This window comes from Zootoca vivipara, chromosome 8 (assembly GCF_963506605.1).
Source record: "Zootoca vivipara chromosome 8, rZooViv1.1, whole genome shotgun sequence".
Lineage (NCBI taxonomy): Eukaryota > Metazoa > Chordata > Lepidosauria > Squamata > Lacertidae > Zootoca > Zootoca vivipara.
The window spans coordinates 66234505-66262133 of record NC_083283.1 but is presented as its reverse complement, the minus strand read 5'-3'; the positions used below and the strand labels follow the sequence as shown (position 1 = coordinate 66262133).

Here is a 27629-nt window from a genome sequence, read left to right as displayed (position 1 = left end):
CTAGGCATGGCATTGTAGTGCATGTTCTAGGAGAGATGTGCCTACTCCCTCCCCCCTTCACCTCCTCCTCCAACAATGCAGTTGGTACAGTACACCCTGTGACCTGGTGGACCTAATGATGGAGGCACTCTTGTGCTCAGTGCCTGGTCCATTATACAGCCCCGTGTTTTAACTAGTGCTCAGTAGCAACCATAGCTAGTGCTGGGCATAGGCTAACCAGACTAGCATGTGCACATATAATGCATTAAAGTGCTTTAACTGTTAGGTTTCGGGAATCCTTGCTTTGTTCCTCCAGAGCAACACCTTTGAGTTTTTGTGGCTTTAATATGCTGCGACTTTTGCATGGTCGCGCGCAGCCCCCTGATCCCAGAAGGCTGGCAGTTCGGATCCCTGGTAGTTCGGGGCTGGCATCGCCTTCCTAGGTAGGATGCCAGGGGTCTCCGCCTACCCGAGCCTAGCGTCCTATCCTGCCTGGGGAGATGTTGCCAGGGGGTGGCCAGGTAAGGGGAGGGACTGTCCGGCTCACACAATAGAATTTGAATCTTACCTCCAAGCACCAGTTGGTTCCAGAGCTTCTCCCACCCTCCACACCCTCATTCAAGTTCTTTTGCAGGTTAACCTTTTCTCGGAAAGGAATTTTCCTGTATTGGCAGGTTTCACCTTTCCCGTTGCAATATGTCACACCTTTGGCAGTGTCAGGCCTTGGGCGGAATTCTTTGGCGATTTTCCTAGAGGGAAGGGCGTGATGCGGAGACCTCACCCCCCTTGTGGCAACAAGATTGGGGTATTGGGGGAAGCCTTGACCATGCCAATAGGCATCATCGCTTCTCCCTTCCAGCGGCGGCAAACAGGGGGCGGGCTCTCTCTGCTTGAACATATGTTCTCCAGAGCCAGCCCCAAGCCCCATACATGTAGATAACCCCGAAGCCTCACAGATCCCTGGCTGGGAACTGGAAAGGATAACGCCCAATGCCTGAGCCAAGGTCTCCCTACATCTGAATCTTAATAAAGTTGTGGCCAATTTGAATCCCATAGCACGTTGTCTTGCGTCTTTATTCCGCTCAGGGGGTCGCCTGGGGGTTTGGGGGGACTCTGCCTGTCCACGCAAATGTTCTGTTGATACAACCACTTTCGGCAAGCAGTGTCATAACAGCACATCCTCAGCATATCAAAGATTCTGTAGCTTTGAAGTCTCCGAAACATTAGCTTTGCTAATGAACTTGGCTTGTGTGTAAGCTGCTTCAGTTTGTTGCACCTTCGCTTTCTGATTTTGTTTTCTGCCTGATGAGACTTGCCTTTGGCTCTAGGTAGAGGTGTCAATCTTTTTGGGGGGGGGAGGAGGGAGGGCAGGTAAGCCCTGCTTCACATAATTGATTGCAAGACTCACCGCACGCACACCCTTTGAATGGCAATGCCCATCAACTTTGGAGGTGGGGCAGACCCCCTCAAATATTTTATGGTGGGGGGAGCAAAGGGACATCGGTCCCTAGGAGTTGGCTCCTATGGCACTTGGATTCTAAAGAAGATGGGTCAAATGAACATTGCTAGCTGCATGCATGCATCAGGGGGACTTGCGTGAGAAAGACACTATTTATATCTTCTTTTTGAAGTCACTTCAGCCTCAGATGTACCCCTACATTGTAAAAACTCCTCTAAGATAGTGAGGTTCCTGCTGAGATAACTACTTCAAAAAACCCTCCAATGATGCTACCAAGGCAGCGCAGTGCCTGTTTTGTTATTTAGCTGTGCTATTTTCTGCTGATGGCATCTGCTCCTGCGTTTTGAAATGTGCTTACCTATACGTCTCCAGATTGTCGGGAGAGAAGATACATCTTTAACTCATTAGCTATAATGCATACATTGTGAAATAGGGGCAGAATCGTATCTCTTATCGCAATCGCTGGACTCACAAAGGAGCACATGTGTCTGTTCAGAGGAGCTTGACTTTAATTATTATAAACTGCTCAGACATTGACTAATACTCTAAGTGTACTGTAGGTCAATTTGTAAGAGATTCGCAATGAATTGCATCTCCTTAAACCTCTAGTTATGAACTTAATTCGTTCCAGAGGTCCGTTCTTAACCGGAAACTGTTCTTAACTAGAGGCATGCTTTTGCTAATGGGGCCTCTTGCTGCCGCTGCACCGCCGACACACAATTTCCGTTCTCATCCTGGGGCAAAGTTCTCAACTCGAGGTAACTCTTCCAGGTTAGCAGAGTTTGTAACCTGAAGCGTTTGTAACCTGAGGCGTTTGTAACTTGAGGTACCACTGTAGTGTCTTTAAGAAACATGGTTTATTCAACAAATGTACACCTGAGAATTGTGGAGGAGGCAGAGTTCACAGGATCTACATCCCAAGAGGGGCTTGGCCTTTCCAGCAGCATAGCATTGGATTTGGAGGGATCCTAAGTACCAGCTCTGTGTCTCTCTGTGAAAAGCCTCCTTTAGCCAGCCAGCATGTCTGCTGCCCTTCAGTCCCTGCATGGAATTCCGCCCACTTCCTGCTCCTTCTTCCCAGAAAAACCCCTGCTCCTAAAACTTCTGTTGCAAAGGGACACCCTCATTTCTTGCGGTGACGTCACTCCCTCCTTTTAATCCTGGCAACCTCCCTCTGTCCCTGGCAGGGCCTTCTGCCTGGTTGATGCCTTCCATTGAGGGGCTAATGGCTGCCTGCCAGCACCACTGTTTCTCCAATGACCCACCAGCACCAAGTTGGCCTCATGAGGAAGTTAAAAGGGTAAAGGACCCCTGACAGTTTACAGTCACAGACGACTCTGGGGTTGCGGCGCTCATCTCGCTTTACAGGCTGAGGGAGCCGGCGTTTGTCCGCAGACAGTTTTCCCGGGTCATGTGGTCAGCATGACTAAGCCCGCTTCTGGTGCAACGGAACACCGAAACCAGAGCAGCACACGGAAACACCGTTTACCTTCGCACCAGAGTGGTACCTATTTATCTACTTGCACTTTTTGGGCGTGCTTTCAAACTGCTAGGTTGGCAGGAGCTGGGACCAAGCAACGGGAGCTCACCACGTTGTGGGGATTCGAACCGCTGACCTTCTGATCAGCAAGCCCAAGAGGCTCAGTGGTTTAGACCACAGCGCCACCCGCGTCCCTTCATGAGGAAGTTAGCTGGTGCTAAATCCCAGCCTTTGCTAAATTCAGAAATATATGAGTTTTCTCCAATTTGGACACTTCACTGAATGCAGAGATTACAGGGAGTCTGCCCCCCCTCCCCCATTTCATAATAATAGAAAAGCTGGCAGAAGGACAGAGCTCTCCATTTCTCATCTGCCAGCAGAGGTATTTCTATCTCTCCATGCCTAGTTATCTTTGAGTGCTTAGTTACATGGCCCTACAGTACAATGCCATGTGCACCACTTTTGTCTTCATAGCTTGTGTTACATCAGCCAACCAGCAGGCTAAATGCTAAACTTCCTTTAATTATCTGTGCAAGGCAAACATTTTACCACTTGGCACTTATGCCACCCGTCAACTTTTATACTCTTATTAGTACATGTTGCCACTGTAGCACTGCACCCATAATGGGGAGACAGAACTACTCTGAGGATGATAATATCTAGCATCTGTATATGGCAAATTTCAGGCTGTGAAAGTACTTTGCATACATTGACTTACCAGTCATTACAATAGCCTTGCAGGCAACAGGCAATTATTGCTATAACATCCACAGCAGAGATGTGTGAGTGTGGGGAGGGGTGCGGATGAGATAATAGTGGTTTGCCAAATGCAAAGGGTTCTTGACTCCAGTGGGATCTGAACCAGGGACTACCCGGTTCATGGCTTGCATACACGTTCTCACTCAGCAGGCAATTTTGGTTATGGAAAAACCTTTGAGGGAGCATCTGACTTCTACTGTTAATGTATCAGAGTAGGACACATTAGGAGAGATCAAGACTAGGCTGCCAAAATTCTAACGAATTTTCAGAGAAGGTGAGTTTTTTTTTTTTTACTTTGTTTGTTTGTTTTGAGGGTTGGCAATGCGCCGCCCTTATTCCAAATCCTCAGATGTGAGGCAAGAATATCTAGGGAAGGTGATGGATGTGCTTGAGTCTCAATCTTCACCTACACCTTTTTTCACGTAAGGGTGATGCTGCGTGCAGCATCAAGCCGTTAGCGTTGCGTAACAATGTAAAACAACAGCAGTCACAAGACAGCCTGTAGCAGTTCCTAGAAAGCTCCAGAAACTGCTTTTTACACAATGCTATGCACTTACAGTGAAACACTGGTGATGTTCTGTACAGCTATTTTGGCCAAGCCATGTGCACCTGTCTTGCACCTAACATCACATACGATGCTATATGAGGTCAGGTGTGGAGCACACAGAAAGGGGTTTTGCAGGCATCTCTGATCATCAGCTCCTGCAAAGGCCTGTGCACAGCATTTTGCAAGCACAATGATTAGTGTGTGTTTTTTTTAGCAATGTCTCTTGTAACATCTTTACAAATCAGTTTCATTTGTTGAGACATTGGGAAGAAAAGGGGGAAAGAGGTAGAGGAGTAAGCATGGACCAATGGTAACAAATAGTATGGGAAACAGCCTTACTAGAAAAATTAACCAATAAGCTAAAACTGACACGGGGACAAATAGAAGAAGGTGGCTTCATCCCGGTATGGTTCCCCTTTATCACATACATAGCCCAACAAGACAACGACAAAAATCCACCAACAGCATACAAATCAATATGGCTAAGCCCATGACCCAAAACACCCACCCACCCCACTCACACACAAAACAAAGAACACTACAGCCAACCACAAATGAACAACCATATCCTAGGCCAACCCCAACATCTCTCACCACCAAAGGAACGCAAGCGAACAGCAGAGAAGCTACACAAACAAAAAGCCCACATACACTAAGCAAAATAGAAACATCATCACCCGACCCCAGCACAATGATTAGTTGCTTGGCCTTCCATAGTGTAGTATACAGTTCTTTGAAAGCACTGACAACCAGCTGATTTTCAGGGCTTGCAAAACAAAGGTAGGCTCGTTCCTTATATTCCCTGCCCACACATGTCAAATTTGAATGAAGTCAGGTGAACTTTTTTGCACAGCACGGTGCAAAAAAGCCCCATTGATCAACTGGTCACTGAGCTTTGCAAAACCCAGTGCACAGCACTATTAAAAGCAGGTTACCTGATATCATTGTGACATCAGGGGATTGAAAAGTGAGAAGCCCCACCTACACCTCGAACTTGGCCCAAGTGGAGGCAGGAAATGAGGATCCAGCTAACCAGCTTGATCAATTTCCCTACCCCCCCCCCTAGAAAAGGCATGAGGAAGAGGTTGTTGAACTCTCAGCTTCCACCAGCCCCGGTCAGCTTGGACTATGATCAAGAACGATGGGAGATGTAATCCAACAACATCAGGAGGACTACAATTTCCCCATCCATTCTCTATAATATGCATAGGAGTTCCATGGAATAAAGGCAATGAGGAAAGAATGACCAGAAGATCAAAAATGTGACAATCACTACGTCAGCCACATTAATTGTGAATGCCACCACTGAATCACTTGCAGACATTAAAGAATAGTTTCATGAAATTGATTTGTGGTTGTTTTTAATGCTTTCAAATTGTTGGAGTGTAAGGCTTCTGTGCGTGAGTTATAGATGCACCATGCATGATTGTTAACTTTATACCTGTCTGTTCCGTGCTCTAAATAAGATTCAGTGATGGTGATTATTACCAAGTATTACCATCAATGAACAAAATTTATTTTATGCCTCTTACACCAGCATAATTAGTCAGATTAAATTTCTATACTTCCTTAAAGATTTGTAGATGCAAGCTAGATCTGTGCCAGTGGAGGTGGAAGAGGATCATTATAAATGACCCCGGTCCATAGGAACACACATCACTCTCCATTAGACTCCTTGAAGGCAAGGTAAATGTCTATCCTTTTCGGGGGTGATTGAAATTTTGGATTAAGTTAAGGGGCTTTGCAAAAATAGAAGTTGCTAAAGAAATGGGTGGGGGAAATGATCATTGCTAACATGCCTCGTGTCTGGCATTTTGGAGAAGGAGATTATGCTAACCCTAGTACTGCTTTTACTGCACCCCCCGTGACCTCCAGGTCTGGCTGGCTGGCTTTCCCAGGCCACAACCTTTCCTAGGCCAAATGGCTTCATAGATCTGCTCTTGCCTGGTTGAAATGCCTGGCCCTGGCCGCTGCTGGTATGTGGCCCCTGGAAGGTTGCCCATGGGAGAAAGTGACTCTTGGGCTGAAAAAAAAGTTATTTATCCATGTTCCATGCTCCATCAACTCTCAAATGGTAGAGCTATTCCTTAACGGTACTACTACTTCCTGTTAAAGTCCCCCCCCCCCCGGACAGAAAGCAAACAAATATGTTAGAATTTTCTCCCCATCCTGCTGATTTCCTACATGCTGGGAGAGTGTTTCTTGGATGTCTGCATCCAGCCATTCAATTCCCACATCTGCATTCTGAGTTCAGGAAATGCTGTACCTCTTGATTCTGGTTGTTTGCATAACCTGGTGCTTGGCTGCAATTGGTAATCTGTAATTTTTCAGTGGGTATATGTAACATGTAAGAAATTTAGTGGGGCTTCTTTTTTCAAATCTTCATGCAGTGGAACCTTACAAAGAGATGCAATTCAGAAGCCACAGATGCTCTTTCTGTGGTTCCTATTCTTCTTATTTCTCTTCTTTTTTCAGAGCTTTCAGATTTCACAATGACCACCCTCAGTGAAGCAAATGCTAAATTTGCCATAGACTTTTACCACAGGCTGGTCCATGAGCACCCATGTGAAAATGTCCTATTTTCTCCCGTGAATCTCACAGCGGCAGTTGGCCTGCTCTTCTATGCATCTGGTTGTGATACTGCAGCTCATTTGGAAAAGGTATGTATCCACTACCACAACCTTAGGAAGTCTATAGGAAGTCTTACATGTGCCACTTTAGTGTATTGATTGCCTTGTAAGTTGTACTGTACATCTTTTTCTTCCCAATATATATTATTACATTAAAAACAACCCACAACCTAACAATGTTTGAAAAAGTGAATGAGTAGGTGCCCCAGATTTATAGTAGTAGCTATTTAGCAGTAGTAGCTATTTATTTCTTAATTGCCTTCCACAAATATTGCTCCAGGTGATGTACACAATTTTAAAAACATACATTTAAAAAGAGGATAGCTCAGTTGGTAGAGCACGTGACTCTTGATCTCAGAGTCATGGGTTCGAGCCCCATGTTGGGTGAAGGATTGCTGCATTGCAAGGGGTGGACTGCATGGCCCTGGTGGTCACTTCCAACTCTACAATCCTATGATTCTATATATGCACAAGCAATTTCACTTTAGATTATGCACTAGAGATACGTTTTCCAACACTCTAAGCTAGCTGCCCCCAACCTTGCACCCTCCAGATATTTTGGACTTCAACTTCCATCAGACTCCAGCCATGTTTTGTCATCCAAAACATCTGGAGAACACCAGGTGAGGGGAGATTTCACAACAACAATAACATCCTGTTTGTAATATTGTAATATTCACCCATTATATCCAGTCTTTGGAGAGTAGCCATAGCTATAGCTATTGCACGCAGAAAGTCTCCATCTTAAAAGGATAAGGTGGAAGGTAAAAGTAAGAGGTCTGCTTGAGATCCTGGAGAACAACTGTCAGGCAGGGTAGACAACACTGGGATACCGGTAGATGGACAATCTTGACTCAGAACAAGGCATCTTCCTACATTTCTAGTCTTGCTACATTCAAGTGTATTGTTGACGTGAATGAGCAATTGCATAATTCCAAGTAGAGCAAGTCAGCAACTGGTCTGAATACACATGACACAGCCCCACTAGTAAGCTAAGCTAGTTTAGGAAAACCATATATGTTAGTCACTCTGAGTTCTTATGAAACAGTATACTTTACAGCTTCTACTGTTAGAAGATTAATTGAAATCCAAGGAAGAGGAGATCAAAATATTCAGTATAATGGGACAGACCTCCTGGATTGTGCTGCTTCAGGCTGCAAGGTGGTGGGGATAGGGATATCAGTTAGAAAATGAAGATATTAGAAGAAAGACCTAATAAAAACACATATTGTTTTGTTCAATGGCTTGATTGTCTATACAAAGAATCTTATTATGAATGGTCTAAACCAGACTTGAAAAATGCGCAAGCCACTAAATCAAGGATAGCCAATATTGTTGGACTCCAACTTGCATCAGACCTAGTCAACATGGACAATGGTCAGGGATGATGCAAGCTATAATACAGGCACCCCCAAACTGCAGCCCTCCATATGTTTTGGCCTACAACTCCCGTGATCCCTAGCTAACAGGACCAGTGGTCGGGGAAGATGGGAATTGTAGTCCAAAACATCTGGAGGGCCGAAGTTTGGGGATGCCTGCTATAATATAACAACAGCTGTAGGTATCACAGTCCGGTTTACAGGTGGTCAGCTGAGGACGTCGGGACTGGGGGCAAGATGTCGGGGTGGGAGCAGGAACAGGAGTCCAGAAGCCAGGAATCAGGAAGCCAAGGGTCAGAGGGTCAGAGAGCCAGGAGTCAAGAAGCCAAACACAGCAAGGCAGGAAGCATGTTGCTGTGGCAAAGAGCCAAAGGGAAATGCTGACCTCCTGACAGATGGACATTATATTGACCGTTCCCACACTGAGGGCTTATCCACGCTTACTTTTCTCCATGCTTTCCATACATGGTCTGTACCTTAAAGCTCCGTACCCGAGTGCCCCTACTCCCCCCCCCTCCAGAGCATTTCCCGTGAATTCCTGCTCTTTACTGCTGAATTGGAGCAAGTGGCAATGCACAGAAAACCCAAATAGTTGTTTGCTCTGATTCAGCAGTAAGGAGTGGGTTTTCACGGGGAAAGCTCTGGAGCAAAAAAGAGAGGGGGGAGCTAGGACAGAATTTTTAAGTGCAGAACTGTGCCTGGAAAGAGTGAGGCTAAATATATTTGTGGATAAGCTTGAGCCACATACAAAACACCAGAGATATATAGGGTGTCACTCAGTATGGGGTGCAGGGGGGCTCAATAAAGTTTCTAAGGAGCAAAAGCAGGGAGGTTGACCTGTATCTCCCTGTAGCATGAGCCAATTCTTCCATAGTCTCAGAGAAAAGCACCCATGTATATGCTTGTTTGGAAGAATCCTTATTTAGGGGAAAGAATAATATCTCCTCTGTATGGATTTGGGTTCACATTTTATCTTTCCCACAAATAATAAACTATCTAGTATTGTCTCACTGTTTACTTTCATGACTGAAGATCTCTTACAATTCCATTCCAGATCCTTCACTGGGATGAACTTAAAGAGTGTGGAGCTCCAGTACGGAGAAGATATTTCGGGACAAGAGGAAGCTATGGTCGCTTGGAAGACAGACTAAGAACTCCTTTATATTTTCGTACCTCTCCAACAGTGGTATTTCTTTATTTAACTTTCCTTTATTTTGCTTGTGGCTGTGAAGCCTCACACTGGCTGAATTACCAGTAGCTCAAAGTATTCAGTAGTTTGGGAAACAAGCAACGCAGAGTCAATTGATAACTATTATATAATTGTTTCGATGAACTTTTTGCTGCCGTTTGCTTTATTTTTATGCTATTGTGCTAGATACAGTGATTGCAATGTTAATTTTTTTAATGCTATTGTGATTACAGTGGTCCCTCGACTTGCAAAGTACTCAACTTATGAAATTTCGAGTTATGAATGAAAAAAATGGCCGCACACTTACTTTTTTTTTACATCCGAAAGGAAAACAGTTTAGCGGTTTAGATGGGGTTTTCTCGACTTACGAATTTTAGATGCGGTTTACTCGACTTACAAATTTTTCCGTTTCCAATGCTTTCCTATGGGAAACCGCTTTTTCTACTTACAAATTTTTCGACCTACGAATGTGCTTTCGGAACAGATTAAATTCGTAAGTCGAGGGACCACTGTATTGCGAGTCGCTTTGAGCTAAACTGGTTGCTGGAAAAGCAGTATACAAATGTTATATCAAATATAGGAGGGAAGGGAATGTTGCCAGTTTAGTTGGGGGGGAAATCACATGCAGCAGATGTTTAGGACTGGGGATACATTTGAGGAGCTGGCAGGCTACAGTCAGAAAAACCGAAGGCAATAGATGTAGAAAGAGATATTTAAAAGAAAAGTGGATACAGAAAAAGCAAAGGACGCAGGAGAAAGGGAACTGTGGCAAGAAGAGGTTGACCAGAGAAGGGAGTTCTCTACAACTTTGCAACAAGATAAGGATGGGGATGTTCTGCTATGTGGGAAAGGGAAATGGAAAGATAAGCAGACAGTGGCAGGAAAAGCTATGGTGCTGTTGAAATCTATAAGTAGAGGGTTCACACATTTCAGAAGTTATTCATCTGATTTATGGAGGGCAGTGACAGGGGTTGGGCTACCACACTCTTCTCCACTCTCTCTCAAACAATTCCAATTGGTGTGGAGCATGCATTAATTAGAATGTGTCAAGGGATCTATTGAGAAGAGATGATTCCTATGAAGGGGAGAATGCATCAACTGCCAATGCATCAACTGGCTCTGTGTTTTCTTGGGAAGGGCCTCTGCACACTGCTTAATAGTTTGTTTTGCCATACAACATTAAATGGACGCCATTTGACATTCCACTGAACACAGCAGTGCATCGGTTTCATTTTAGGGCCTTCGCTCTCACGATATTAAAGAGGGGTTGCGTCTAGGAGCAGCTCCACGTGGCAGTCCTACAGACAGCAGGCAGAGACCCGAATCTCCATGTTGTCCTCATCAGGAGGTAATGGACCTGAATTGGGAAATGTAAGAGAATTAGTTAAGCTGTAAGAGCTAGTAACATAGCTGCCAAGTTTTCCCTTTTCTCGCGAGGAAGCCTATTCAGCATAAGGGAAAATCCCTTTAAAAAAGGGATAACTTGGCAGCTATGTAGTAAGACTTGATATTGTGTGTAGCTTCTAACAGCGCAATCCTAGCATGTTTACTCAGAAGTACGGGTGGAAGGGTGAGTCAATTTCAGTTCTCCCAGCTTCTCATTTTTCCAATCTTCAATTCAGTTCCCCACATTTCTGCGAAAAAATGCATTTTATAGATTAAAAAATCCTCATAAAATTCTTCAACATTTTAAAATAAAAAAATTCCTTCAGTAGCACCTTAAAGACCAACTAAGTTTATATTTTGGTATGAGCTTTCGTGTGCATGCACACGAAAGCTCATACCAAAATATAAACTTAGTTGGTCTTTAAGGTGCTACTGAAGGAATTTTTTTATTTTGCTTCGACTCAGACCAACACGGCTACCTGCCTGTAACTTCAACATTTTAGTGCAAATTTCTCCTAATAAACACATCTTTGCATGCAGTTTTTTTAGTTTTTTATTTATATTTTTCAAATTTATACATTTCATTAGTTTTACAATCAATTTAACATTTCCAAATTTTGACTTCCTTCCCCCTCTTTCTGCGGTTGGTTAAATTAATTTTTTAATATCTTCTGTATATCCAGGTTCATTTAACTTGCTCATTTATTTATCTACTGTAAATATATATTCTTGTAAATTTGCAGGTTATTACATTAATCCTGCTAATGTTTTTATCTGTTTACAATTTATCTGTAAATATTCATTTCCATTCTTTTATAAAAAGTTTGTTATCTTTGCATGCAGTTTCGACTGATACTCTATATGCATCTTTGCAAGCAATTTCTCCTATTACAATGCATTTATATGCTATATTCACCTATATGTTCATTTTTATGCACAATTTCCCCTAATATATGCATTTTTTGTATACAATCTTTAATTGGAGAAATGCATCACAAAATTCAAATAAGTGCAAATTTCAAAGGATGGCTATGAACCCACCAGATAGCCTTAAGCAAATCACTCTTCCCCATCAGCAATACAGAGTAAACCCTTGCAAGGTTATTTTTACTTTATTTTTTTATATAACTACTTATAGCTTTCTGGTTTTTATAGTTTTGTGGTTTAATTTTATGATTTCGATCATTTGTACTTCTTATAATTACAATATAATTACAATATTTTTGTAACCTGCCCTGCTTTCATAAAATGGTCCCAGGGCAGGTTACAAAAATAGCACAATTATAAAAAGCACAACTAACTACATAACTACATTTAGGGCTCAGTCACATGTCCAATTAATCAAGTGATGAACACACAGAGCTCAGATGTTTAGATGTATGATATAATGATATTAGTTTTGTTCCTTGAAGGTGCCTGATTATGAGTGTGAGAAACTCACAGCAGTCCATACTGCTTTCCACAGAATCCTTGCAGAACTCAATAAGCCCAGCACCAACTATGAGCTGAGCTTCGCCAACCGGCTCTATGGAGACCAGTCCATTGCTTTCCTTCAGGTAATTTCTGAACTGCTCATTATACGGTCCAGCGTTCAAAGAGTAGCGTCATATCTCCAAAACAGTTTGGTACAAATGCTTTAGCTGGTTTGCTAAACCTGGATAAATTGATGCTTGTTGTTAGCTGCTTAATTCTAGACACAGAGACAGAACTTTCAGTAATGTGCTAAATAATTATTCCTGTTTTCATACAGAAATTCCTGTACTGTGCTCTGAAACTGTACTTGACCGAGGTGGATGGAGCTGACATTTACAATGCCCCAGAAGAAGTACGGAGGCTGATAAACCTTTGGGTTGAAGTCCAGACACATGGTATTATTATGAAGTTTTTTTTTTCGGGGGGTGGGGGAGTAAGCTGTATGCCCGCAAGACCCCTCTCATTCCTGGATCCAGCAAGTGTTAACATCTAGGATTCAAACTCTTGGAATAGCTAGGCTAGCTTCCTGGTGAAGTAATAGCCAAAGTATGGACTGCTAAAATAACAAAGGAAGTGATTCTGTGCCAGACAGCAAATGGGTGTTAGAAAGACAAAGGCCAGAGTTGAGAGGGGAGGAGTTATGTTAGCTAGAAGTTAGAAGCAGGTGGCTGGGAAGCCACAGAGACAGACATGCCTGATTTCTGTTTTAATCCAATACTGCTACTATGGGGGAAGTAAGGCTCCCTTGGGGTGTCAATGCTATGAACCCCTCCATCGCAGGCTCAGGTTGTATATGTATGTAAATAAACCATAGACCATAAAGGCACTACAGTCTCCGCTGTCCCTCATTCTGAGAAAACTCGAACCCTGGATAAGTGCCTGGAACCCCTGGAATCTTGCACCACTCGGAGACTGGGGTGGCGTGCAATAGTATGAATTACTTGTGATCTGACGCCATCCCTTTGAGGCTAAGTGTATTAGCACACACTACAGTTAATGTAGCAGCAACCATTTGCCTAGTTAGTATACTTTGTATATTAGCAATAAAAAGAAATTCAAGTTTGCAGGTTTTGTTTCCCTTAAATGATTGTCTCTTCCTGAAGACATTAATGTTTCCCACAATCCCATTGGTTTATGGCTGGGCATGATGTCTTTTCCAGACTGAAACCTTCTTTTAATTATTAATGGGTAAATATCCAGAGGCCTTCTCGTATTTATTATTTACGGTATGTAGCACCATCAATGTACAGGACACTTTACAGGGTGACGTAAGCAAATAGATAGGTCCTTGCCTCAAAGAGGTCGCAGTGCAAGGTCACATCCATATTCGACTAAATAGTTGTGCTGGCAGAAGCAGGCACAATGCTTTCTGTGATGCAATAGGACTTTCCCCCTCTCCTCCTCACCATGTGCCCTTTCCAAATCTCTTTTAAATCTGCATGCTTTAATGTATGGTATGGACATGATCCCATTGTAAACATCTGGCAAGGAGACAACAGACATGGCTGACTCATCCTTGGTAACAATGGATGAATGTGAGTCTTCCTTCCTGTACTACAAATAAACTACAGAAGGCCTTACTCCTAATGTTGTTTTAAAGGTAAAATCCAGGATCTTCTCCCGAAGGACAGCTTTGATTGTCTCGCTCAACTTCTGCACGTGAACGCTCTCTACTTTAAAGGGCAATGGGATGTGAAATTTGACAAAGAACTCACCAGAGTAGATAGATTCTACTTGACTGAGGTAAGTTCCAGAAATATACCCGTTCCAGAAATATACCTAGAGCTTTGTATTTCCTTATGCTCTAAACGTTTTCAGAGCAAGAAGAGGACTCTAAGAAATTGTGTTTATGTGCATCATTGCTGGTTTCAGGTACTTTTCAAAGGTTACTCAAGCTTTGTTGGAATAACGGGATCTTTATGAGCTACATAGGAATAATGCAACATAAACTGCTCGACCTGGTTTCAAAGAAGATTCAAGCACCACTTTCTTTGTTGATCATATGAGTTGGGAAGGAGAATATAAAGCTGGTTCTATATTGTTTTCTGGGATTTTCTAGCTCTGCAGAATTCTTTTGTTTTTAAACAAGAGAACAAGTGAACAAAGGAGGGTGCAAGAACTTTAAAATGTCCTTGTTTCTAGACCAAGTCATAAGCAGATCTTGGTGGTGAAGGCCACAATGTATTAACCATCCTAGCCCACCATTTTACAAAGTGCCTGTGTCAGCTCCTAAGCTGCGCTCGCAGTTTCAGTTTCTATTGCCAGCAACTCCCTTCTGTATGTCCCTTTTCTCTGTAAGGCTCTTGTAAAATTCTTGTTGGTTGCACAACATCTGTGTGGCCTTTTCTTCATAACAGTCGGCCTCTGTTGTTTATCTCTAGTACAGGGGTAGCCAACATGGCGCTTTCCAGATTCTGTTTGATTCTCAACTCCCAGTGACCTCAGACAGTCAGGGATGATAGGAGTTGTAGTTCACAACATCTGGAGGGAAACACTGGTTCCGTTCCACGTTACTCAAATCTCCATTGCTTCTGAACATGAAGTTTACATGTTTAGTTATGATGGCTAAAAGCCACAGGTAGACCTATCTTCCTTGATCTTGGTCCACTTCTTTTAAAACACCATATAAAATAGTGACTGTCCTATCATTGCGAGACAATGATGTCTGTCAATTTAGTAATGTGGTATATGAATAAATATTTAAGAAATTTCTCTCGATACTACCGCCAATCAACTTAATTGGATGGGTCTATGTTCTAGAAGAGTAGTTCCTGTACTTTTTCTCCCACAGACCACTTGAAAATCACAGAGGGTCTTGGTGGGCCACTTATTGATTTTTCTGCCTCTTGTATCTATTGCATTCATTGGTCTGTGCTCAATGTTGTACAGTTTTTACAGATATTCTGCAGACCACTGAACCACAATTTGGGAACCCCCTGTTCTAAAGTTTTATATTAGAGAGGGATTGTATTCAGGGCCGTCTTAAGCATGCCTGGCACCCTGGCGCGACGGATCCCTCCGGCGTCCCCCCGCCCCGTTTCCCAGCGCGGCGGGCGGGCAGGCGCAGCGTGCAGCATGCAGCGCGGCTGCCGCCTGGAGGGCCAGCGCCCTGCACCATCCAGCCTGGCCGCCCCCTGTTGTGACGCCCATGCGCGCGGCAGAGGCGGCCCCAGGCCCGCACGCCTCGGGAGAGCGGCCTGAACAGCTGAGAGGCGCGCCTAGGGCTGCATCTGCCGCGCCTCTCAGCAGGCGCAGCGGGAGCAGCGGCGCCTCTGGTGGCCTGGCGCCTGGTGCCCCGCGCCATCGGACCCGGGCCTAGAGACAGCCCTGATTGTATTCATTTATGACCATACAAGTCATCATTTAAAAACATTTCAGTTGTTGTTTCCCCCCACCCCACCCCACCCCACTAAACTAAGAACAAGAACATGCATTGGGAGACCGGGCAATTGTTGCTTGTGATTATAACTTATTATGTGACTGGTGTTTTGAAATTTTAATGGGTGCCCATGATTCGAATTTGTCAGCATCTTGAGCCAAACAGGTGTTTTGAAACTCTAAAAGGATTTTAGATGTGTCTGAATTGGTTAACCTGTCATTTCAGAGTTTTCTGCAGATCCGTTACTGACAAGAACAAAACTAATCCACAGAGCATAGAGATGAGTTGACTTTCTGTTTTCCTTCATATTTCTCACAGGACATTTGCACAAATGTGCAGCTGATGTACCGGAAGGGCCAGTATAATATCGGCACAATTGAGGAATGTGGTGTGCAGGTGCTTGAGATTCCCTACAGAAACAATGAGCTGAGTTTGTTCATATTGCTGCCCAGAGACTGTGACCCTGAATCTCTTCAACAGGTAACATTCTGGTGATTCCTCCCCCTTCCCATAGGGCTAACATCTCCTTTGCAAATAGGTTCTGAAACTGAAGTTGCTTGTAGTGCTGACAAAAGCAAAAAAGCAAAGCCCCTCATTTTTCTGCTAGGCTTGGCAATCCAGAGGATCACTATTGCTTGCCAGCAGTTTATGGTTCAAGTTTGGGCGTTGGGAACATAGGTTGGCATCAGTGAAGTGCTTCCACTAGTGCAAGGACTTTGGATTGCACAAAGGAGGAGAGGGAAGAGAGGTTCAGTTGCAGAAACAGAGGTCCTTGCACTAGCGGAAGCACTTCATTGGACCTCACCTATGTAAAACTGCCTTCAACCAGGCCAGGTGATTTATCCAGCATTGCCTACTCTAGCGTGGCAGTGTTTCAAATGCATCATATACTATACTGGAGATGCCAAGGATTGAAATTGAGAGCTTTTACACCCAAAGGGCAAGCACTATCACTGAGCTGTGGTCACTGAGTTCCTGTTACACATTTCCTACACTTCCAACTGCAGTCAGTGTGAACCCTCCCAAGTTGGCTGCTGTTTGGTTATCAAATTCTTTTACTTTTGCCACCCTCTGACTGTGGTACCCCTGCTGTGCCACCCCTGCTCCCAACTCCAATACACAGTCTCTCTTCTGGACAATTTAGCTGTGGTCTGAGGTAAATGGACCCAGCACAACCAGGGAATCACAAACTGGTCCCACCAACTTTGAGACTCTAGAAATGTCACATTTGACTGTTCGTAAATTTTACCCTTGTATGAGCAGCCCCTCAGTATGAAACAATTAAAATAAACATTTAGAGGTACAATGTGCTAGGACAATATTCTTGTGTCGATGTTCGTTGCCAAATTTATGTCATGCGGTTATTTCCTATCAAAAAGCTCATTTTACAATGATATCTGAATCTGGTTTCTTTTATTGATCAGTGTATCATCAATCACATCACTGTCATTTGTTTGTACCTCCAGCTGGAAGACGGACTTAGCTACGACCAACTGCTCAACTGGTCCTGCATTCTGAAGCCAGAAGAAGTTGAGGTGGTGATCCCTAAGTTCAGCTTAGAAAAGAGCGTGGAAGTTAATGCATACTTAGACCTGTCACCTCTGACTGATCCCGAGAAAGCGGATTTATCTGGCGCAACCACAACAGAAGGTGTGGCTCTGACTCACCTTGTCCATGATACTTTTATCGAGATTGACGAGGAGGGCAGTGAAGAAGCAGAGGCCCCCGCTTGCCCAAGGGATAGGCGTCCACGTCAGGAACCAAAAGCATTTCTGGCTAACCATCCTTTCTTGTATTTTGTCCTGCACAAATGCACCCAAAGCTTTATTGCCTTTGGCAAATTTGCTAGACCAGAATAAGTAGCACTCTAGTGGCTGGGAATAAAACTGATATAAGCATAACACAGCTACAGAACAGTGAGAGGTAGACAACATGAGGCATTGGGTGTCAGGAATTCCTTTTATAACAGTGCTTGAAACCTAGCAGAGCATAATCCAGAATAAAACATCTAAATCCTAAATCCCCCCCTTAACCCTTTTTATATGCTAATATTTATATGGCTGCTGGCAAAAAGCTTTTGAAAACTGCTGGAAGTTTTGCTAATCTTTTAGGGTGACCTTTGTCAGCTAGATTAGAATTGTTGCATGTGCAAGACTTTTCTCATAAATCCCCCCCACCCAAAAGAACGTGAGTAACATTTTTCTGTACCACTGATTCTTAATAAAAGCAAGCATTCAAATAAAACATTGTTGTCATTTTGTCTCCAAAGATGTATGTTTCACTCAGTCAAACATGTTGATGCATATCAAGTAAGACCAGCCATGCTTTTATTTTTTCTTTTGGTACTGAGGCAAATCTTTGGTTTCCCCCAAACCTGCTGAGTCCTGGTCTTTTCTACCTGGTCTTTTCTACCAGGTCTTTTCTACCTGGCTTGGGAGGGTGGGGTCCTGGTTGACTCCAGCTACAAAAACTGAGTCTGCTGAACTCACTCTTGGGCTGGGGTGTTGTTTAGGGGTTTTTGTTGGGGGAGGTTATTGCTGATCTTAATTTGTTGTATTTTAGATTTTATAATTTATGTGCAACGTGTTCGACCTGGTTGTGTATTCTTTGATGTTTTACTGATTGTTTATGACTACTTTTGTTACGCTGTAATTATGTATTTTCTCATGTTGTAAGCAGCCTTGAGCATGATTTGAAGTATGGAAAGACGGCATACAAATAAAAATGATGTATTATGTATGTATGATTCCTCCCTATTGTGTGGGTACAGTGCCATTTTGGCTACATATGAATCCACATTCAGAGAATGAGGTTCCCTTTAGAATAAAAAAAAAACCCCTAAAGAACAGTATGTAAGAGGTCTGATTCATACATGGCCCTTAAAAATGGGAGTGGATGCAACTCAAATCTAAGCCTGCAAGGCAGAAACATGTTCTTCTTAACACGCACATCAGAAGGTCTCTACTTTCTCACATATGGTTGCCTTTCTGCATTATGGGAACAGGTAAAGAACTGCAGTTGAAGACCAGTTGAAGGCAAGACCAAGTATATTTTCAAGTAAACATTCATTAAGTGAAAGGACAATAACAGGACGAAGATCTGATCGTGCTGTCATGGGAACTGGCCAATAAATGGCTCAAGGCAACAGTGGGCAGACCTCAAGCTTCTCAGGTCTACTTTGTTTAAGAACTCCAAAATTTACCCAGAGCCAGGCACAAAAAGCACACAGGTAGAACTACAGAACTGGATGCCTCTGAGCAAATTCTGAGGAATTTAAACTCAACTCACAGTCCTATCTCATAATAGTTAATCTCTCATTACCCCATGCTTGGCAATCTAATCTGAAGTGGTGGAGAGGAAAGGGTACCATATTTAAACAGTTGGGAGCCAGTGGTTGGATTCAACTAAGTCCCACTCAGAGCAGACCCACTGAAACTAATGAACCTACCTTAATCATGTCCACTAAATTCAATAGATCTACTCTGAGTAGGACAAGCATTGGGCACACACTCAGGATCACTTGCAAATCTACTACATACAATCCAGAGATCAATGGGTAAATCCTGATCTGCCATCTGCCCATCGTTGCCCCATGGTTTTATTTGCAGAACCATAGGAAACACATGTGCTGCTCTGGTTTGCCAGAAGTGGCTTTGTCATGGTGGCCACATGACCTGGAAGCTATACGCCGGCTCCCTCGGCCAATAATGTGAGATGAGCGCGCAACCCCAGAGTCGGTCACGACTGGACCTAATGGTCAGGGGTCCCTTTACCTTTACCTTAGGAAACACACAATTCCATATACAATACAGTGTATGTGTGTGAACATTTTCAGCCTCATGAAACTTTCCAGCTGGGAAAATGTGACTTTCCTGCAAGACACATGCTAGCTGTCTAAAACAGGCATCCCCAAACTTCGGCCCTTCGGATGTTTTGGACTACAATCCCCATCATCCCTGACCACTGGTCCTGTTAGCTAGGGATCATGGGAGTTGTAGGCCAAAACATCTGGAGGGCCGAAGTTTGGGGGTGCCTGGTCTAAAAGATTCTTGGATTCCCTGTTACAACTGGGGGGGGGGGCGTTCATCTGGAAATGCCACCTGATGTGTCATATGCCTCCTAAATACTTTAAACATTGCTGAAAAGAGGGTTAGGTGTACTAGAGCCCATATGTTTTTTCAGGAAATCCCCATACAGCCTCGAAGGGATGCTTACTGAGACACATGACTTGATGATAATTTATGTGTGAAAAATAATAATGGATGGTACACAGGAGGAAGTGTATCCTACCTAGACAGCAAACAAAATCATGCACACATTCAATTTACATATTTAGTAGCTACTTTTAAATATGCTTCTTTGGCTTATCCCCTGTCACTTATTCACCACCAAATCTATTGCACAGCATTCCCCCCCCCACGTTTGTGGATGCAGAACGACTTTTTCTTAGCTTTTGCATGCATATAGTTTGATAAGTTTATATCTACATTTGAAAATTGCATTTATGAAAAGGGCTTGTTCAGCCAAAGGTGATGCAGTATTTGGCTACCTTGCTTTTAAAAAGCCAAACTTCATTACAGATCCTAAACAAGGATATGTTGACCAAGACATCAATTGCTACTTTATTTCTCAAAACAGGCCAGGGCAGTATATATTTCCCTCCCTGCTCTCCTCTCAATACCTTAGTGAGATAGTTTAAGCACTCTTCAGGCTCTCAGAAGAACATGGGGGGTGGGCTTAGAACTTGCTAGGGGGAGAAGGTGCAATTGCCCAGCCTCCAGTGTGTGCCAGGGACACCCAGTAATCCTTCAACATTGAACGTGAAGATCTGATGGGAAACTGAAGCTACATTCAATAACATGCAGTTAGATTCAGAGCTGGCCCACCTATGAGGTAGGATGAAGCACCCGCCTTAGGCGATGGAAGTGCAAGAGGTTGTGCTCCACCCACTCCACTGCTTCTGCCACCCAACAGGACCAGGCAGAGTCAAAGGAGGTCAGAACCTTTTCTTTTTCAAACGCTGACAAACACTGACATACACATTCTTACAACCCCTTTCCATTTGAGCCCTCACATGTTCTTCTGAACACCTGAAGAGCATTATAGAGACTTCCTGTAGACTCCACAGCAAGATAATCGTGCTTGCATTTCTTAATCACTTTATACAACAAAAAATGTCTCAAAATGAATTAAAAGCACAAAGAGGAAGAACCATTTAAAAACCAAAGAAATAAAGAAAACAACACACAATGCATTAGAAATTTTTTTTCTTGTCTGAGTGTAAGCAAATAATGAAGTGAGCCTTTTCCAAACCAACCTTTCAGCTTACTAGATCATAAGGATCTGGGATGGAAGATATCCTTGAGCAGTGATAACAACATAAGAAAAGTGTGCTGGATCAGATGGCTGAGGATTCCAGGATTCCAGCACAAGAGCCCTCTCCCCTCCTGTGGTTTCCAGCAACTTGTATCCATAAGCATTAATGCCTCCATCTGTGGAGCAGAGCACAGCCATCATGGCTAGTAGCCATGGATAGTCCTCTCCTCCATCAATTTGTCTAATCCTCTTTTAAAGTCATCTAGGTTGGTGGCCAGCACTGGTAATAATCACCCAGTGTTACTTTCTGTTCAGATCAGCTGAGAGATCCAGGAGATCCATGTCTCTTTCATGGAGCCAAAAAAGGTCATCAATTGGTGTGACCAAGACTGATTTGGTTCTGAAAATGGGTCTGAACCCAAATTGTAGTAGATTTCGATGACCAGTCTCATCTAGGAACACCTGCTTGATGGTATTTTCGTAGTAGTAATTTGGGCCACCAGTGGTTCCATGGGCAATATCCAGTTGGATGGGCCATATCCAGTGGGCCATATCCAATATTACCATGGGCAATATCCAATTGGAGCTCTTTCCAAACTCCCCTCCCCTCCTGTTCTGTGAGTGGATGCCTTCATTAATTGGATATCAACCCATCTATATTTTATGCAAGACAACAGATGCTTACATGTGATTACTGAGCACATCCTCAATGCATAATACTCTTTGTAGTTTTCATTATGCAAATTACAAATCAAATCACTAGCTACTTGGTATAAATGCAAACTTGAATAATGACAGTGGGGGTGTACAGAGCTTTCTATATAGCCTGGTACATTCTAAAACAAAAGCACCAGATGCAACAAGCTACCTCTTGGGAGAGAAGGTAAATGCTTCTGTTCTTATGAATTACTGTAAGATTTGCTGGTGCCATTGGAAAGGAAGAAATGGGCTTTGGAGAAACAGGGAATAATGTGCCAATATGCAACAGGTGGCGCCAGTCAAGCTGGTCCTTGCTTTAAGATTGAGTGAGATCGGGAGTCAACATTAAGTTTGGGCTCGGAGACTTCATTTGCAACTGGGGAGCTGCTTATTCCAGAGTTGTCCTATTGATCTTAGCTGGAGAGCTCTGGAGCAAGCAAATTGTTTATGTATTGGTTGCTAAGCCACAATCTGTGGACAGTGATGTTCCATGTTTGGCCTCCCTGGGCTTGCTCCCTTGCGGATCATGTTGGGACACAGCAACTGATATTAAGGATGTTGGAATTTTGTTTGGTACCAGCAAAGTTGCTACTTATTTTATGCAGGGCTCTTCTGAACACTCTTGCTTACCATTACTATTGTCCCTCCAAATTAGCCAACAGTGGCTTTTCCTTCCAGTATGCAAAAATGTACCGAAATGAGTTTAAATAAGATTTTCAAAGTTACTATTAAAAACAGTTTACTCATGGAAAGTAAAAACCAGCCATATTGTTCCATTAATGGGGGTTGGGAATACAAAATCTACAACAGAGTAACGAAGCAAGTTCTCCAGAACTTCCCATGAGGGATGTTGAACAAAATGAGGGGTGGGATGGGGGAGAGCAAAGTAGTGTAGTTGCAGCCAGAAATTTGCAGTATATCAAAATATTGAGCAGGAACGCAGCTTTGCGGGCATCATTGAATTAACAGCTCAAGGTACAAGGCAGGTTGCAAGCTATATGTTGGGCATTTGGGTACAGTCTGATGGCAAATGAAGCTGGAAGAATTCTTTTTTTAAAAAAATTGTTCTACTGCTGTTTTTCCAGGGCTGAAGGATTTCACAATGACTTCCCTCAGTGAAGCAAATGCTAAGCTTGCCATTGACTTCTTCCATCTGCTGCGGAAAGAACACCCATGTGGAAATGTCCTCTTTTCTCCAGTTAATCTCTCCACTGCCCTGCACCTGTTGCTTTACGGATCACGGCATGAAACAAAAGCTGAAATTGAAAAGGTAGGGTGCATATTTATTTCCCGGTCTTTCTCTAGCACTTTATCATCATGAGAAGCCAGTAAGAGAAACTGAGAGGACATGAGTTGCCAAAAGTCACCTTATGAATTTCATACCCATGCAGAGATTTGGACCCTGGTTTCCTCACATGAGTAGATGAAATTGCCTATTATTTTGGTCCATCTAGTCTAAAGAGAACAACAACAACAACAACAACAACAACAACAACAACAACAACAACAACAACAACTTATTTATACCCCGCCCATCTGGCTGGGTTTCCCCAGCCACTCTGGGCGGCTACCAACAGAACACTAAAAACAAAATAAAACTTCAAACGTTAAAAACTTCCCTAAACAGGGTTGCCTTCAGATGTCTTCTAAAAGTCAGATAGTTGTTTATTTTCTTGACATCTGATGGGAGGGCGTTCCACAGGGTAGGCACCACTACCGAGAAGGCACTCTGCTTGTTCTCTGTAACCTCACTTCTCACAGGGAGGGAACAGTCAGAAGGCCCTCGGAGCTGGACCTCAGTGTCCGGACTGAACGATGGGGGTGGAGACACTCCTTCAGGTATACAGGGCCGAGGCTGCTTAGGGCTTTAAAGGTCAGCACCAACACTTTGAATTGTGCTCGGAAACGTTCTGTGAGCCAATGTAGGTCTTTCAGGACCAGTGTAATATGATCTTGGTGGCCACTCCCAGTCACCAGTCTAGCTGCCGCATCCAATTTACAGTGGCTCTCCAATAACTCGTTTCCAGATTTTCTACTAGAAATCCTTTTAGGGTGGAACTTGCTGCCAAGCTTTGGCCCACTTTTACCTAGTATCTAGTCCTACTTGTTCTCTCATTCATTTAATTACATTAAGATTTAGACTTATATACCACTTAATCAAAAGAAATCTCCAAGTGCTTTACATAAAATGATATAAGAAAGCACTAAAGAGACACTTTCAAAATGGTAAAACATAGTAAGGTAAAGGTAAAAGGGGACCCCTGACCATTAGGTCCAGTCGTGACCGACTCTGGGGTTGCGGCGCTCATCTCCCTTTACTGGCCGAGGGAGCCGGCGTACAGCTTCCAGGTCATGTGGTCAGCATGACTAAGCCGCTTCTGGCGAACCAGAGCAGCGCACAGAAATGCCATTTATCTTCCTGCTGGAGTGGTACTTATTTATCTACAGTGGTACCTTGGTCTGCGAACGCAATCCGTTCCGCGGAGGCGTTCGCTTGCCGAGGCATTCGCTTGCCGAAGGCACACTTCTGTGCGTGCTCGAAGCAGTGATAGAGTGCTTCTGCGCACGCACACACTGCACAGATTGCTTCTGCGCATGCCCGAGCTGCGCAGATCGCTTCTGCTCATCCGAGCGCCACGGAACCCGGATGTAAACACTTCCGGGTCCACGGCGTTCGTAATCGGAGGTAGGCATAAACTGAGGTTCCACTGTACTTGCACTTTGAGGTGCTTTCGAACTGCTAGCATTGGTCTTTAATTATATGAAAATAGTCATGCCTGCCATCTGTGTTCCAAAAAAAACCATGCAGTAACCTCTGCAAAACAGAAGATGCCAACAGGTGAATGGGATTGGCCCACTGTAGGAAGAGGTCTATCAGCCTATATAGCCTGGAACCAACCCTGCAGTTCACAAATGCAGTTGCTCATTATCAAGTGCACAATAGTTAAGGGATACAGTATACATGTATGTGTGAACGTGTTCCTAGTTTAATATAAAAAGACAAGAAACCGTAGGAAAATTTTTATATAGGATTAATTAATGCATTATCATTTTTTAATCTTTTAGGTGCTTCATCATCTCAGCAAAGCTAAACAACATGCAAGTTCAGGAACTGGAAGTGACTCTGAAACAGCAACAAAAATTGACCGTTTGGGAAGCAAACTAAGGATAGATCTTTCAAACTTGCCAAATGGTGTGTAGGGTTGTTTTTTTTTAATGAACTGGGTGTCTCTTCGTAATTCCTTTAGAGAAACATATCTTATTTCATATCAATTATTTCATAAAATTTATATACCACTTGATTGTAGAAAAAAACCTCAAAGCAGTTTAATATATACTAGTATTGCATTTCTAAAGTCACTAGAGATAAGCAAATGCTACCGGTAGCAGTTTACTTGTATGCTAATACTGCAATTCTGAAGTCAGAAATCTTATCCCAAACACTGTTAGGCTGTTGCCTTTGATGGGCTTCGCTTTTAAAGCTTAAAACACAGGCAGTGGAAAGGTAGAACACAAAAATCAAGACAATTCAGCCTTTGCTATATTGTGTGGAAGTGTGTAGGACAAATAGAGAAAACAACCCAAGGAGAAGTTTGCTATCTATTGAAAGGGTTTGGGCAAGTGGCAGAGAATTGGCTGGCCTGGCTATTGCTGCGACACTCCTTTTGCTGCTGTAACATTTGCCACTGCAAAAAAGCAGGTGGCAAGGATGCTCCAAGGCTCTCTGGAGTGCCTGCAGTTCGCCTCACTTTGAGGCATGGTGGATAAGGTGGCCCCCAGAGAATACCTGTTCTGCTGAGATTCTACTACAATGGTGACAAATAGCATTCACAGTTGCTTTAACCGAGAGGTACATTGAGGGCAACTGACTCCTACAAGTACACTGAGGCCCAGAAGTACACTGAGGGTCAAAATGGCCCCAGAAAGCCTGTGATTGTCACAACTGTGAGAACAGATTGATTCCAAAAGGCAGGCAGGGAGAAGAAAAGGAGATGGCAGCATTGGCTATAGGCCTTTTGCCCCCCTCAAACACAACAATGTATTGTGCCGGCCCTAGCCTTGTTTCTGTAGATGAGTATTGTGCATACCCCGAAGTAAATAAAAACCCAGGAGGTAATAATGAAATAACGAAGACCTAGAAAGGAAGATAGGGTAGAACAAGATGTTCTTCAGAGGGAATTTATTCTTTTTTGTAGTAGTAACAGCATTTACATTGGGGAAGATCAAGTTAAGTTAAAAGTAATGATATGTAGGAGACATCTGGTGTGGTGCCAGTGTAATGTGGTGGTTAAAGTGTTGAGGTTAGAAGAGAGTGAACAGGGTTTGAAACTCCACTCAGCCATGTAGCTCACTGGGTGACCTTGGGCCAGTCACCAACTCTCAGCCTGGGGGGGGATGAAATGGAGATGGCAGGAGTGGATTTGGGTAATATGGAGTCCTGAGGACAAAATTTGGCATGCCCCCTCTTATTTATTTATCATCACCATCATGGATAATTGCAGTTGTATAAGGGAAGAAAAAGGCTATACAGTGGAACCTCGGGTTGCGTACATATTCTGCGACGGAGGCAAGTCCGCAACCCGCAGCGTTCGTAACCCGCAGCACCGCATCTGTGCACGTGCATGACGCGATTTGGTGCTTCTGTGCATGCGCAGGCGGTGAAAGCCGGAAGTAACCCTTTCCGGTACTTCCGGGTTTCTCGCGGTACGCAACCTGAAAACGCATAACCCGAAGCGTCTGTAACCCGAAGTACCACTGTACTTGCTGATCCTGACTCTACCATCACATCCTTGCCAGTCCTGCTCTACACCAACCATGTGTTGGGGGAAAGTTGGAAAAGAGTAGCCTGCCCAATAAGTGTAGACTGTATATCTGATTTAGAACCTTTATCATGCAGGATTTGAAATCACATGGTTCCCCCTTTTAGACCTTCCTCTGAACAACTGGAAAGCATGGGGGGCAAGTACAATGACCATAAATATGTGATGGGTGTACACCCAAACAGGGCAGTGTTGTAAAGGTAAAGGTAAAGGGACCCCTGACCATTAGGTCCAGTCGTGACCGACTCCGGGGTTGCGGTGCTCATCTCACTCTATTGGCCGAGAGAGCCGGCATACAGCTTCCAGGTCATGTGGCCAGCATGTGGCCAGTCATGTGGCGAACCAGAGCAGTGCACGGAAACACCGTTTACCTTCCTGCTGGAGCGGTACCTATTTATCTACTTGCACTTTGACGTGCTTTCAAACTGCTAGGTGAGCAGGAGCTGGGACCAAGCAACGGGAGTTCACCCCGTCACGGGGATTCGAACCGCTGACCTTCTGATCGGCAAGCCCTAGGCTCTGTGGTTTAACCCACAGCGCCACCCGCGTCCTTAAATCAGTGTTGTATATCCTTCGATTTAACTGCACATTAAACTTTTATTGTTTGCAGCTCAGACCACTGCAAGGGAAGCTGGTTGTGAAGCTGAGGAAGGAGCCTCCTCACCTGTAACACCTGGAGAAGATGAGAGACGAGCAGATGGCAACCTGGAGTTCTCAGTGGCGGAAACCACTGGCGAGCTTGATTCTGAGGAAGTTTCTCCCTCTTACTTTATTCCTTGGAGGAAACATCTCCAGGGAATGGAAGAGGCTGAATATCTAGTTCAAGAGCAGTCATCTCCAAAAGAAAAAGTATCCCGGAATCCATCTACTTCACGTGAAAACCTGGAAGAACAACCTATCAATGAAAACATGGCAGCTGCAGAAGCAGGTCTCCACACATCTTCCCATGCAGCCAGCGATAATATTAGTGCCCTGTTGTCTGAGTTCAGACACACAGTGAAACATGCAGACGACAGTGTGCAGGCGTTCAAGGAAACTTTTGGTATTTTTAAAGAATGTTGTGACAAAGTGTGTACAAGCATGTCAAACCTGCAAGTTGTTCTAGAAGCTCTAGTTACCATCCTAAGAGAGTAG

At 43.7% G+C, this 27629-nt stretch overlaps 2 protein-coding genes across 2 annotated transcripts; both read left to right on the top strand.

The window, feature by feature from the left end:
- Nucleotides 1-427: 427 nt before the first annotated feature.
- LOC118090130 (leukocyte elastase inhibitor-like) lies at nt 428-17519 on the top strand. The gene is made up of 7 exons (XM_060278242.1): nt 428-500; nt 6700-6884; nt 12221-12364; nt 12559-12676; nt 13882-14000; nt 15946-16140; nt 17127-17519. Exons 1-7 carry the CDS (start codon nt 428-430, stop codon nt 17517-17519), a joined length of 1227 nt encoding a protein of 408 aa, XP_060134225.1.
- A 5258-nt stretch (nt 17520-22777) lies between these two features.
- LOC118090132 (uncharacterized) lies at nt 22778-27629 on the top strand. Its single transcript, XM_035125494.1, has 3 exons — nt 22778-22945; nt 26331-26346; nt 27106-27629. The coding sequence occupies exons 1-3, from the start codon at nt 22778-22780 to the stop codon at nt 27627-27629; spliced, it is 708 nt and encodes a 235-aa protein (XP_034981385.1).

Bases quoted from the DNA above. Each gene is read 5' to 3' on its own strand.
- LOC118090132 (XM_035125494.1), top strand. From the start codon at position 22,778: ATGACTTCCCTCAGTGAAGCAAATGCTAAGCTTGCCATTGACTTCTTC.
- LOC118090130 (XM_060278242.1), top strand. From the start codon at position 428: ATGCCAGGGGTCTCCGCCTACCCGAGCCTAGCGTCCTATCCTGCCTGG. The intron at 12,365-12,558 runs GTAATTTCTGAA...GTTTTCATACAG, and splicing joins AGTCCATTGCTTTCCTTCAG to AAATTCCTGTACTGTGCTCT. The intron at 14,001-15,945 runs GTAGATAGATTC...CATAGAGATGAG, and splicing joins TTGACAAAGAACTCACCAGA to TTGACTTTCTGTTTTCCTTC.